The sequence below is a fragment of the Cnephaeus nilssonii genome, assembly GCF_951640355.1.
Source record: "Cnephaeus nilssonii genome assembly, chromosome: 12".
NCBI classification, from domain to species: domain Eukaryota; kingdom Metazoa; phylum Chordata; class Mammalia; order Chiroptera; family Vespertilionidae; genus Cnephaeus; species Cnephaeus nilssonii.
Window position 1 is genome coordinate 77,898,307 of NC_137083.1, and position 12,813 is coordinate 77,911,119.

Below are 12,813 nucleotides of genomic sequence, written 5' to 3' on the forward strand. Positions count from 1 at the left end.
GCGAGGGCTGATGGAGGGAGGCCAGCTGCGGGTGGACTCCTCGCAGGCTTCTCTACGAAGCCCTAACTCCAGAGCAGCTCTGCTCCAAACCCTTCTTTGACATTCCTTTCTAACCATAACAAACCCAGAAAAACTGGTGCTGCAGAGAAGCTGGAGAATTTAATTTGTATAATGGAACAGCCCTTTTGGTAAACCGAGTAAGAGCTTCGAGATAATCTTTTATGAGCTTATCTGAACCTCCTGTCTGCTCATCTTGGCTGCATTATTGGCATAAATGTGAAAAGAAGGGAGAAGTCCCCTGTAATGAGCAAGCAACTGTTCTCTGAGGCTGCCAGGTTGGAATTCAGCTGCTGAAAGAGTCCAACAGTTTCTCTTTAGGTCGAATCTCCTAAGCCAATAACCCCCCAGGTTCCCTCTTCTCAGGCACGCCGCCCTGCAAGGCACCTGAAAGAAGACACACCTCACACAGAAGCCAGAAGCAGGCTGCACTGCACTGACTGAGGAAATTGGAGAAAAACATTCCTTCTCTCAGGGAGCTAACAAACTAAGTTCAAGTCTAAACTTATTTATCACGTCACTTGGCCTACTGCCTGTTAAAAAATAAGAGTCCCCAGGACCTTCTTTCCAGAAAGACATGAGAGCAATAATCTGGAGGGATGGATGACTGGCAGTGTTACTGCATGGGGGAAAACTTTCCTACACGCAAATGACTGCAAATACATTGTCCACCACACAGATGGCCAACAGACACAGGAAAAGATGCTCAATGTCAATAATCATCAGGGAACCCCAAATTAACACCAGAATGAGATAACACCTCACACCTGTCAGAATGACTGTCATCGAGAAATAAACAAACAAAAAACACAGAAAGAAATGAACAAATGCCCTAGCCGGTTTGGCTCAGTGGATAGAGCGTCGGCCTGTGGACTGAAGGGTCCCGGGTTTGATTCCGGTCAAGGGCACATACCTCGGTTGGGTTGCAGGCTCCTCCCTGGCCCGGGCCCTGGTCAAGGGTGCGTGCAGGAGGCAACCACATCAATGTTTCTTTCCGTCTTTCCCTCTCTCTTCTACACTCTCTAAAAATCAATGGAAAAATATCCTCGGGTGAGGATTAAAAAGTAAAAATGAGAAAAAAGAAATGAACAAACAAGTGCTGGTGAGGATGTGGAGAAAAAGGAACCCTCGTGCACTTGGTGAGAATGTAGACTGTGCAGCCACTGTGGAGAACAGTATGGAGCCCGGCCAGCAGGCCTCAGTGGCTGAGCATCAACGTATGAACCAGGAGGTCAAGGTTCGATTCCCAGGCAGGGCACATTCCCGGGTTGCAGCCCTGATCCCCAGTAGGGGTGTGCAGGAGGCAGCCAATCAGTGATTCTCTCTCATCCTTTATGTTTCTCTCTCTTCTTCTCTGAAATCAATAAAAATATGTATTTTTAAAAATACCTAAAATTTCCACATTCAAAAATTAATATTGAGGAAAATGCAAGTCACCTATATTTAAAAAAAAACACAGCAGTCTGGAAGCTTCTCAAAAAAATAAAAAATAGAACTACTATATGACCTAGCAATTCCATTCTGGGTGTTTAGCTGAAGAAATCCAAAACACTAATTTAAAAAGATTGCGTGGAGGAAAGTTTTCTCCCATGCACCCTCATGTTCATTGCAGCATTATTTCCAATAGCCAAGATACAGAACCAACCTAAATGCCCATTAACAGACAAATGGATAAAGAAATGTGGTGTATATCACTCAGCCATAAAAAGAATGAAATCGTGCCACTTGCAACAACATGGATGGGCCTAGGGCAGTGATGGGCAGCCTTTTGAGCTTGGTGTGTCAAACTTCGCCAAAAAACTGAGCATAACTCGGGTAGTGTGTCACTTTGAGGAAAAACATTATTTCGTAAATGTTTCATCCTCGGCATGCGGCCGCTGAGGCGGCCGCATGTCATCAGAAATGGCTACGCATGTCAGTGCTGACACGCGTGTCATAGGTTCACCATCACTGACCTAGAGGATATTATGCTAAGTGAAATAGGTCAGATAAAGACAAGTACTGTATGACTCACGTACATATGGAATCTTAAAAGAAACAAATAAATGAACAAACAAAAGAAAAACAGAGACCAAACTGATGGTCACCAGATGGAGAGTTTGGGGCATGAGCAAAAAAGGGAAAAGGAATTTAAGTGTTTGTGAATAGGTTTCCCCATTGGGATAAGATCAATAAAAATAATATTTTATAGTTGTAATTAAGATATGTGTAACTAAGTAAGTAAAATTAAACATCTTAATATTAATGTTTTATTCAGTTCTGAACTTTTAAGACATAATTCAAGCTTATCCACTCGTCAAATAACTAATCGAATCTGAAATGGCAACATGGATAGAGAGTTGTTGGAACCGCTCTCAACCTGAGCAGCACCGGCTTCGATTCCTCCCCAGGAGCTCTGGGAACTTTTCATTCACTGACGTTTCCCCAGGACACAGAAGTCACTCACCATGCGTTGATTAATTGAAACTACTAATTTTACCTTGCTTTCTGAGATTTTTGCTTGTACAGTCGATGAGTAAAGAATGAAGCAGTTATTACTACAAAAGACAATGTCCTTCTCCACTCCACTGGAGCTTTCGCAGGAACCCTGAAAAGCAAAGATAAGTGTGTGGGGGTCTCAACAGGTCATCCTATCTAATAATAGAGTAACATGTAAATTACCATCACTCCGCTATGCCCACGATTGGGCGGCGGGAGGCTAGGGGGCGGGACTCGGGGTGGCCTATCCGGCCATTGAGAGGCACGGATCTGCTGCCACTGAGGGGGGCTACGCTGCTGTTGAGAGGCCAGATCCGCAGCCGCTGAGGGGGCCTGCCGCGGACACCCAGCTGCGCCTCTCAACAGCAGGGTAGCCAGGTGTCCGCGGCAGCCCCCCTCAGCGGCCGTTGAGAGGCGCAGGGGGCGGGACTCCTGCGCCTCTCAACAGCAGGGTAGCCCCCCTCAGCGGCCACGGACCATCAAAAGCGTGGGAGCTGGGTGCCTGTCCGCTCAGACACCAGGCCTTTCAGAAGCCTCCGCCGCGCTGGAGGCTTCTGAAAGGCCTGGTGCACTAGCAGACAGGCACCCAGCTCCCCGTGATCAAAAGCAAAAGCGTGTAGGGGACCCTACACGTGCATGATTCAATCATGCACTGGGTCTCTACAAAAGACAATGTCCTTCTCCACTCCACTGGAGCTTTCGCAGGAACTCTGAAAAGCAAAGATAAGTGTGTGGGGGTCTCAACAGGTCATCTATATATTTAAAACCCCAATATGCAAATAGACCGAATGGCGGAACAGAACCACCAGTCACTATGACGTGTGCTGACCACCAGGGGGTGTTTGCGGAACATGGTGGGCATCGGTTGTGGTGGGATGGTGGAGCAGGTGAGCGGGGCGCCAGACCAAGGCGGGGCACCAGTCGCTGTCATGAGGACAAGCCTCTGGTGGTTACTGAAAATTCTTTGCTCCTGCGCACCATGGTCCCACGGGACACTCGCACCTGCTGCTGGTGCCCAGCTCTGGCCCTGATTGCTTGGCGCTGTCAGTGGGTGCGAGAGGTGGCTGCCAGCCCTGATCGCCCCTCAGGGCTTCTCCACCTCTCCTAGCCCTGAGGGGCGATCAGGGCTGGCAGCCACCTCTTGCACCCGCTGCCGGCCCTGGCGCCAGTCCTGATCGCTCAGCACCATCAGCGGGTGCAAGTGGCAGCTGCCAACCCTGGTCACCCCTGAGGGCTTCTCCACCTCCCCCTGCTCCTGAGGGGCGATCGGGGCGGCAGTCGCGCTCACACCCACTGCTGGTGCCGGCCCCAATTGCTCCACGCGGTCAGCGCATGGGAATGGTGGCAGGAGCGGGGCTGCCAGCAGACGGGACCACTGGGGACCGAGGGCCGTGGTGGGAGGGGCTGGAGAGGATAGGCCGAGACCTGCTCCTGTGCCCACCACAGCCTCATGGCCCACAATTCCTCTCAAGGTGCATGAATTAATGCACTGGGCCCCTAGTAATTTAATAAAAACAAGATCGATGTGCTGTTGGTTTTATCCTATGTTAAAGTGAAGCAACTTCCTATCTTATAAGTAAAAAAGATGACTGCATGTCTATTTAGCATAATAATTTGACCAGAGAGAAAATAAATTTATGAAAATAAACTTTACTATCTACATTCCATTCCCATTTTAATGTGTTTTCATAATATACAACATTAAGTCTGCTGTAGCTATTTCATTTTAAGTCTGTCGAATATACGCTAAGGCTGCTCCCAGGAGCATGTGTCCCATGGCGTCGCCATGGGGGTCTCTCGGGACCAAGGAGCAGAGCCTGCTCAGGACATGCCCGGGAGAAGGAATGTCCAAGTACCTTGCTCACGAAGGCCAGGTCTCTGAGAGACTTGCGCACCCCGCCTCCAAGAACCACCACTTTGCAGTGACAGCACCACCGTGGTCTGAGGGCCTCGCTCTCTGGGATTCCGTGAGCAGCATCCCTGTAGCCAGAAAGACCTGAAGGCAAGAGCTTCGTCAGTGATGAAACAACCAGTAACACAAAGTGGTAATGGTGTCAAATTGGGCTCCACAAACTCATTACAATGGCTCATTTAACTGACCTATATGATTTGTTATTAATTAATAAAAGTCTTATCTTCCAAGCAATGCATACTGGGCATCTATTATGTGCATGGCACCAGGGTACGAATCAAGGGTCGCAGCCATTCTCAAGCAGCGGGAAGAGACTGGGGGTCGTCGGGGCAGGAAGGACCCACAGCACATCACTCTCCAGTCTAAGTGCACAGTGAGTCGGGGGGAGAGGTCACCTTGGCTTGAGGGTTAAGATGATACAAAAACGTTTTGTGAGAGATGAAGAGATACATGTATGAGAGTCTTAGACACAAATGGACAGTCAAAGAGGGATGAGCAAAGTTCCGGGGCAAGATAAAAACAACAGGACTCATGTAGGGCATGACTGCAGGAAGCAAGAAGCAGGAAAAATGGGGGCGACAGGAATAGCTAGAGCTAAGAGTTCAAATCCCAACCCAGGCCACTCTGTCGGAGCTCAGAGATGAGGTCTAGGAAGTGCTGGGCCCTCATGCAGCACAAGGATAAAAACAGGCAAGGACCCACTGCAGAGGGGCAGAAGCAGAGTGAGGAAGAGACTTGACCAGAGGCAGGAGGGGAGAGGTCTGGGGAAGGCCCCCTGAGGACGACGCAGGGGGAAGGGGGAGTGGTGATGGGAGGAAAGGAACACGTAGAGCTGCCAGCCCTCTGGGCACAGGGTGAAGCCAGCAGGGGTGGGATGGGAGGTCTGGGCGTGCAAGGAACAAAGCTGCTTCTGGGTAACTGCTCTAATGCACATCATACACACCCCCAGCACCAAAGGCCAAATCACACTGCAGAAGACAGAACACTCCCAGGGGTTAATTCACTGAGCCCCACACACCAACTTGCCACCTGTTACTGTTCAAAATTAAAGTGAAATTTTAAAGAGAATAAGCTTAACTTCTGAGTGCAGAATGAATCTAAAGTGAAAATGGAAACCAGCTCACCATTGCTCGTTGGTGGAAATGGTACATGGGGCGGCTTCAGCCGGTAAGAGCTTGCTAATCTGGGGGGGTTCGCAGATCCTGGTGGAGGCCCACGAAGAAATAAATGCTGTCGATACTCCAAACCTGGGTTTACTCTGTGGCTATTGATCAAACCCACGGATGGACCGTCTGGAGCATTACTGACCTCATAGCTGTTAGGAATTCGGACGTGAAGAAGGTTGGAAAACGCAGCCACAACGCTGCTGATGTTCTGAAACAGAAAGGTAAGTGAGCACGTGTCACCCACCCAGTGACTCACTGGAGATGCTCCTACTTAGGAGAAGTGCTGACTGTGTGACACAGCCCTGTAACAAACCCCACAGAGTCTATTTCCACTCAGGGCCTCGGGGAAGCCCGTTTTAATGGACCAGTATCTAAGTTAAGTTTCCATCAACAGACCTGCTCCTGCAGGGACTCCCGTCGATGGTAAAGAGCACGAAACACTTCAGGTAACTTAGTACTGGACAGTGTGGTGTCCGGGACACCAGGGGAACGCGCCAGGCGGCACCTGCTTCACAGCTGCTCAGCTGTGTCAGGCGTGGACTCTGTGCAGCCCAGGACGCCAGGCTGAAGCGTCCCGAGAATACAGGGCCTCATGACAGCCGTGTTATCTGACCACCAGAATGTCACACCATTAACACTAGTTTGGGCAGCAATGAAATGTCCTCACAGAATTAAGAGTTAAGAAACAACTCAGCAATTCACTCCTGTTGATACAAGCAGCTGCCACCTAAACAAGGTTTATATTTTGCTTCCGTAAAATTGTACTGTTCATAGCTGTTTTTCACTGCTAAATTTTCTATGTGTAAACAGTTATCAAAAGGTTTCTCTGTAAAGAGTTCTCTAACATACACATCCTTTGATTAAAAAATGAGAACTCTAACTTCCTTCCGCCCTTTTAACCTGGACTTAGGCTCAGACCAGTCTGATGCTTGTCTGCAGTACTCCAAGCAGCCAGGTGTCTAAGTGACCACACACCCCAACCCGACCTCCCTCCGTCTCCTCCGGGACCTGCGATACCACTCCATGCGAAGCCGCCGGTGACAGCTTTAAACAAGGGACACTCCTGGGACGCTGGGACCCATGTGAGCTTTACCTCCGCAGCTGCTGGATGCAGGGTGATGGCCACAGATATGAGACCCGACCTGGGGCCGTTTGGGGAAGAACCAAAAGGTGGTGAGAACAAGAAAGTGCCTGGCTCAGTTTTAACGTCATTCCGTCTGGACTCAGGACCTAAAGGGGGGGCGGGGGGTGAGAGAAAAGAAAGGAAGGGAGGGAGACAGGGAAGACGGAATGTTAATGTTTTTCAAAACCAAAATGTGAGCTTTAGTAGAGCAGCACACTGCTAGGTCTCCTACCTTTCCCGGCACTGCTGGGGAGAATTGGAATGATGGGGGATGGCACAGGCTCTGGGGGCTCCTCTTTGACCAAGGACAAATCAGGGTATCTGCTCACTTCCATCCCCACCACACTCTCAGGAGAGGATGAGGGGACAAAGCTGTCAGGAGTGTCCCGATCAGCACTGTGGTCCTGCATCCTACAAAAGAAGTTAATGCGACACATCAATGTGGGCCCCTTCCACCAGTGGGACCGTGAGGTTCTCTGGACATGGCAGTGGCATGAGAAGCTAGAGGTTACCAAGGAAACCGTGGTCTCAGGCTAAACAGTGCGGGACACCGCATGAACCTGATGTCGCCACTCCTCCCCCAGGAGATGCTGCCTGCTAAAGGAGACCCAAGCACAGCTTCCAGACTGAGTCCCTGGGGAAGCCGGCACGGGTGACTGCTGGCCGGGGTGCCACGCACACCAGGGGCCGCCGCCCCCAGCTGCTCTGTCGCAGACTTTGATTTCTGGCAGAGGTACAGGAGGAAAAGGAGACCTGGCTTCTCAGTCTGAACAAGTCACTTCTCCGCTTTGGTCCACAGCTGCCTCATGAATAAAGTAAGAGACTTGGACTAAGTGATGCCTCATCAAGTAGAAGGTAGTTCTCAAACCTTCAGGGAGAGAGGGACCTGAAGAAGCACGTCAGCAATGAGGATCGAGTAGGGACCTGGCCGTCCCGTTAGACTCCTGGGACTAAAGAACTGACACAAGGAAGCCACAAAACTGTCCAGGAAAGTCCTGAAACAAGCACCTCTGATCCCTGTGACCTGCTTCTACTTTAGACTCTGCGAGCATCAATAAGCCAAATCCATCACCTTCACAGCTTGTAAAGGACAATGATCTTTTGAAATATTTTACATGGAAATTCCCTTTGTCTTAATGTCTACCTAATTTTTATTTAACTTCCTATTATAAGAGATTTCAACAATTCACAAACCAATTTTGTTTAATAGCAAGAATGCTTTATAAACTTCAAATTCTGAAGAAAATTATTCACCAAATTTTGCCCCTTAAATGTTTTTACAGGGTATTCCTACGACATCATTATGCACACGTACATACGTTACACAAGTATGGGATAACTACAAAATGCTGTGACAAAAGAGCGCCTGCCTTAACTCCTCCTGGTTATTGTGAGGTGGTGTGGGCAGGGACGCTGGCACATCGACGGTCTTTGGGCCTTGAGCAATGGCTCTGGCCAGCAAGTCGTCCTGAGCTCGGAACGGCAGATGGAATGGTTTAGGTCCGAAGCTTTTGGTAACTGGAAACGCAAACACACAGAGGCGTGAATACATTTAGTCAGAACTGCTGAGTGGGAAGAACATCACAGCCCTTCCCCATCCGCTGGCAAAGGCACACTCCTCAAGGGGTCCCAGCGAGGTCCCCATCGTACCTTCATGGCTCACTAACACTCCGGCTTTTCCAGCAAGCTCTTCAGTTGTCGCAAAGCCATTTGCCATCTTCTGACAGGCCATAGGAGGTGGTGTAGGAGGAAGAGAGGCAGGGGGTGTTGGAGGATTACTTAAATTATTCTGCTGCAGGAGACCAAAAAATTTTAAATTACATGCTACTGAGCAAATAAGCCATGACCTCGTAAAATATAGTTCTGTGAATTCTTAGCACATGGGAGCAAGGCTACAGAAATGTCATCAAGGTGCCTCTTCCTCCCTAACTCACACCAAGAAGACAAACAAATGTCCAAGGCCAAGAGGCTTTCCAGTGGAACAAACACTCATGACAGTGTGAGCATACTATCGTCCACTTACTTGGCCCAGCCTGAGTGCTCAGCTTTGACAGTAAGAAGCGAATTTACGTTACACCGGATTCAATCCTATACAACTCTTTAAAGCTGTAGCCGGTGAAAGGACAGTTTTAAAATTCAAGCAATGAATTGTAAAAAGTTCTCAAAAATTCCTTTATTAAATTCTCATTAAGATATGCCCCAGTTCTATAAAAAATTGAGAATTTGTGGCCCTAATTCTATCATTGCAACTCACATCCTAGACATTAGAATCTGGATTGTCCAAAATCTCTAAGCAAAAGCAGGAGCAATAATACTAAAATGACTAAGTCATTCTCAAATGTATGTTTGTTCCTCCTCCAAACATTTCTCCCTGCTTCACCTTTGTCACCAATTTGTCATTTACTTTTTTTTTTTTTTTATTGATTTCAGAGAGGAAGGGAGAGGAAGAGAGAGGTAGAAACATCAATGATGAGAGGGAATCATTGATTGGCTGCCTCCTGCACATTGGACCAAGCCCACAACCCAGGCATGTGCCCTTGACCAGAATCGAACCTGGGACCCTTCTGTCCGCAGGCCAATGCTCTATCCACTGAGCCAAACCGGCGAGGGCTGTCATTTACTTTTGATTGTGGGAATCTACCAATAACAACATGCAAATCAAGTGCAAGGTGAAATGCTAATGTGACAGAGACCCAGGGTTTCATGAAGACGAAGTTGTGCTGGAGAACAGCCTGCAGCAGAACAGAAGGCATTTACGAGAGGCAGGCCAGCTCTCGCTGAAGAGAAAGCCAGCACCAGCATAAAGGAGCGCCACCGGAAAGCAGGCAGAACAGGAAAGTGAGAAGAGAAGTCCTCAGGAAAGCTGGCGATACTCTCAAACATTGTTGCAAAAAAGATGTGTTTTTGCAGAAGTTAGATGTAAAATGAAGACTGTCTAATAAGGCTATTATAAAACTTGGTTTAAAAAATAATACCAAAAGATAAACTTGATTAGGTTTGATATTTTAGTAGCCTAAGCATTAATGTATAATTGCAATTAGTACCTAATTAAATAAAATACATTTTAAAATATTTTTCATTTAATTTTTCAGGGTAAATTCCTAACTATATTTTTAATCCTCATTATTTACTATTAATTTAGATTTGTTTTAAGAGTTAATAAAGGTTATAGGAAAATACATGATGGGACAAAAGTAGGTCCACAGTTGCTCGTGTGGAAAATAATTCCATAATTAATAAGTAATAATACAAGAATAAACTATTTTGCATACTCACAACTGTAAACCTACTTTTGCCCCACCCTGTATTTTCTCCGCCATGGAAATACATAATGGATATTTTTCACAATTTTTAATATTTCATATACAAAAATCTCAAATGTTCACATCAGAAACACTTCACCAGAAAAATGTTAACCTTGTAGCTAAACTGAAGTTTAAATGGAAGTCGGAAGATTAGATGTAAACTAGACGGGAAAGTGAGACAAGCTCTGCCAATGCTGCTACGTATCCAGCGAGGAAGCGAGGTGACACCTTTGCAAAGAAACATACCTTGTAGATCAACTGAGAATAGTAATCCGAAACCCCGTCAAGGGTAGCACTGCCAAAAGTTCCTAGAAGTCGATTCCCACTATTAAATTGGCCACTGCCATAAGGAAGAAAGTGCGCAAAGTTCACTCCAATGATTGGTTCCATTAGAGGGAGCAGAGAGAGCTGCTATTAAAAAACACATTTAAGAGTAATGTACACGGCAAACAAAACAGGGCGATTCTCAACTTTTCTAAGACCCGAGGCAACTTAGTCAAACAGGTTTGAGAAAAATAAGACTTAAAAATTTCAAGTATCAAAATTCTGGAATAAGTGAGAGACTGCTGAACCTTTAAGATCTACTTTAATAAGCTCCACTCTGGTCTGTTTTAAGGAGCTGCTGCCAGGCATCTAACAAGGAAACTACGTCCTTATCTTTGCTCAGAAAGAGTCATGGTGTGAACCAGGCCGGGTGCCCAGGGGCACCTCTCAGAGGCCACGCCCCACCTCAGTGACTATTACAAGGTCCAAGAGCAGCGCTAACTGGGATGGACCAGCAGCTGCACTTCTGCGTGTTTAGACTCCCAAGTACGTGGACAGAGTGCCTGTGGTGCTGAGCTGCTGCCCTGACCATCACCTGCCAATGCACTTGTACTGTGCTTTCTGGGGCCAGTAGGACAAGCTGCAGTTCCGCAAACAGGAACTCACTGGGTTCCTTGCTGAGATAGGTTTTATCCCTGTAACTCTCTACTTCGGGGCTAAAAATGCATTTGATGTTCTCACATCCTGGATTGTTACAGGGGCTACTAGGAAAGGCTCACCTGTTTCAGGTGGGTAAAGGTGTCGCTGGGAGAATACACAGCTTGCTTCTCCTCCTCGTCCTTTCTCCTTTTCTTTGAGCGAGGAGCTGCCTTCTCCCCTGTCCTCTGGGTCCGTTTGCCTCGTGGTTTCTTGGTTTCACCTCCTCCATCTACTTTTGGCAGCTGGTTGTTGCCACATCCAAAACCACCTTGCGTGTGAGCTCCCAGAGTTTGCTAATGTAATTGGAAAAGTTAAGAAGTGGACTGTTCACACATGGATTTGCAGTTCATGCTAATCTCTGACACACATTCCTAACATGAGGAGCAAAATTCAGGAGGGGAGACAGTGGCATCGAATGCTCTCACTGTTTTCTGAAAATATCATCCCTTTCTTCAAACATTCTCAAGTGTGGAAGTCAGTGAGCTGCAAAGCTGGAGGTAAGAGCAGAACTCCTAAGTTGGCTCCTTTCTCCTCCAGAGGAAGCACTGCTACAGCCTGGCGTGGAGCACAGCTGAGCCGAGCCGAGCCGACGGACCAGAGCTCCGGTCCCTGCTGTGGCCTGCACACAGGGCCTGGCTGAGTTGTCCTGGGCTCCCCTGCGGCGTGGGTAAGTACTAGGCCAGCAGGACAATGGCAGGCTCCAGAAAAGCCTTACCTTGCGCACCTCTAGTTGAGAACTGGCCTCAGATCAATGAACAACCAACACTGGTCATTCAGATCAGCTCCCAATCATGCATTTGACTCACTACCTATTGCTGTTTACTTAGAGCCGATGAAAAAGAACACAGGTGATGCAAACAAACCTTTCTTTACTTTTGTCTTTATAATTAACAAGTGAGAATAAATCAGTCCTTGAAGAGGTTTTTAAGGTAGTGCTGTTGATACCTAAAGATACAGGAGTTTTTTTAAGGGCCATTAGTTCTAAATTTGTTCTAAATTAGTTCTAAAATTGGTAACTATAGCTGCTGAACTTCTTTTAATGAATCTTTGAGGGTTCTGAAGATTATAGTTTCCCGTTATAATCTAAATGGCTTAGAGCACGGACAGCCAATTTTTCTGCAAAGCGCCAAAAAGGAAACATTTTAGCCTTTGCGGGTCATACAGCATCTGTCCCAGCTAATCAGTTCTCGGCTCAATACTGCAAAGGCAGCCATGGATAATCCACCAATGACAAACTTGGCTGTGTCCCAATAAAACTTAAAATTCATGGACACTGAACCTTCAATCTGGTGTAATTTTCACATGTTGAGAAATATTACTCATTAGGTTTTTTTCCAACGCGTTAAAAATGTGTAAGCCGTTCTCAGCTCACACAGGGAAGAGGTGGGAGCAGGCTCAGACTGCCCCCCACCTGGCTGGGCTGGAAATGCATGTTCTCTCGCCCCACCCACACCTACTGAAGCAGACACCTGGGAGTGAGGGCTCCAGGCAATTCTGACACATTAGTTCGGGGAACCTCAGTCCTAGAGCCGTCCTCTGCATATGTATAGGAATTACCTGGGATCTTATGAGAACATATTGGTAGGTCTGTGTTGGGCATGGGATTCTGCATTTCTGAAAAAGCTCTGGGTGAGGTCACACTGCTGATCCCAAGGACTGCAGTCCACAGAGCAAGTGCCTAAGATTGCTCACTGGCTTGTAAGAGACTAACATGTAATCGCTTATGTGAGTGTGAGTGGGCTAGGCACAGACATTAGCTCTAACCCTCACAACTACCCCTTAGGAAGCTGGTATTACTACGTTTCACAG

At 47.4% G+C, this 12,813-nt stretch overlaps 1 protein-coding gene across 14 annotated transcripts in view; it reads right to left on the reverse strand.

Moving 5' to 3' along the window:
• The window catches only part of KMT2C (lysine methyltransferase 2C), a 259,362-nt gene that overhangs the window by 13,885 nt on the left and 232,664 nt on the right, over positions 1–12,813 (reverse strand). For 7 of the 14 annotated variants that reach the window (XM_079786335.1, XM_079786333.1, XM_079786331.1 and 4 more), the window contains 9 exons: positions 11,085–11,297; positions 10,288–10,452; positions 8,387–8,528; positions 8,107–8,254; positions 6,969–7,147; positions 6,707–6,843; positions 5,572–5,821; positions 4,392–4,531; positions 2,537–2,644 (listed from right to left, as the gene is read on the reverse strand). In XM_079786335.1, coding sequence (XP_079642461.1) covers positions 2,537–2,644; positions 4,392–4,531; positions 5,572–5,821; positions 6,707–6,843; positions 6,969–7,147; positions 8,107–8,254; positions 8,387–8,528; positions 10,288–10,452; positions 11,085–11,297 — 1,482 coding nt within the window. The remainder of the gene's footprint in view (positions 1–2,536; positions 2,645–4,391; positions 4,532–5,571; positions 5,822–6,706; positions 6,844–6,968; positions 7,148–8,106; positions 8,255–8,386; positions 8,529–10,287; positions 10,453–11,084; positions 11,298–12,813) is intronic. The other 7 variants (XM_079786336.1, XM_079786334.1, XM_079786332.1 and 4 more) reach the window with 5 other exon arrangements.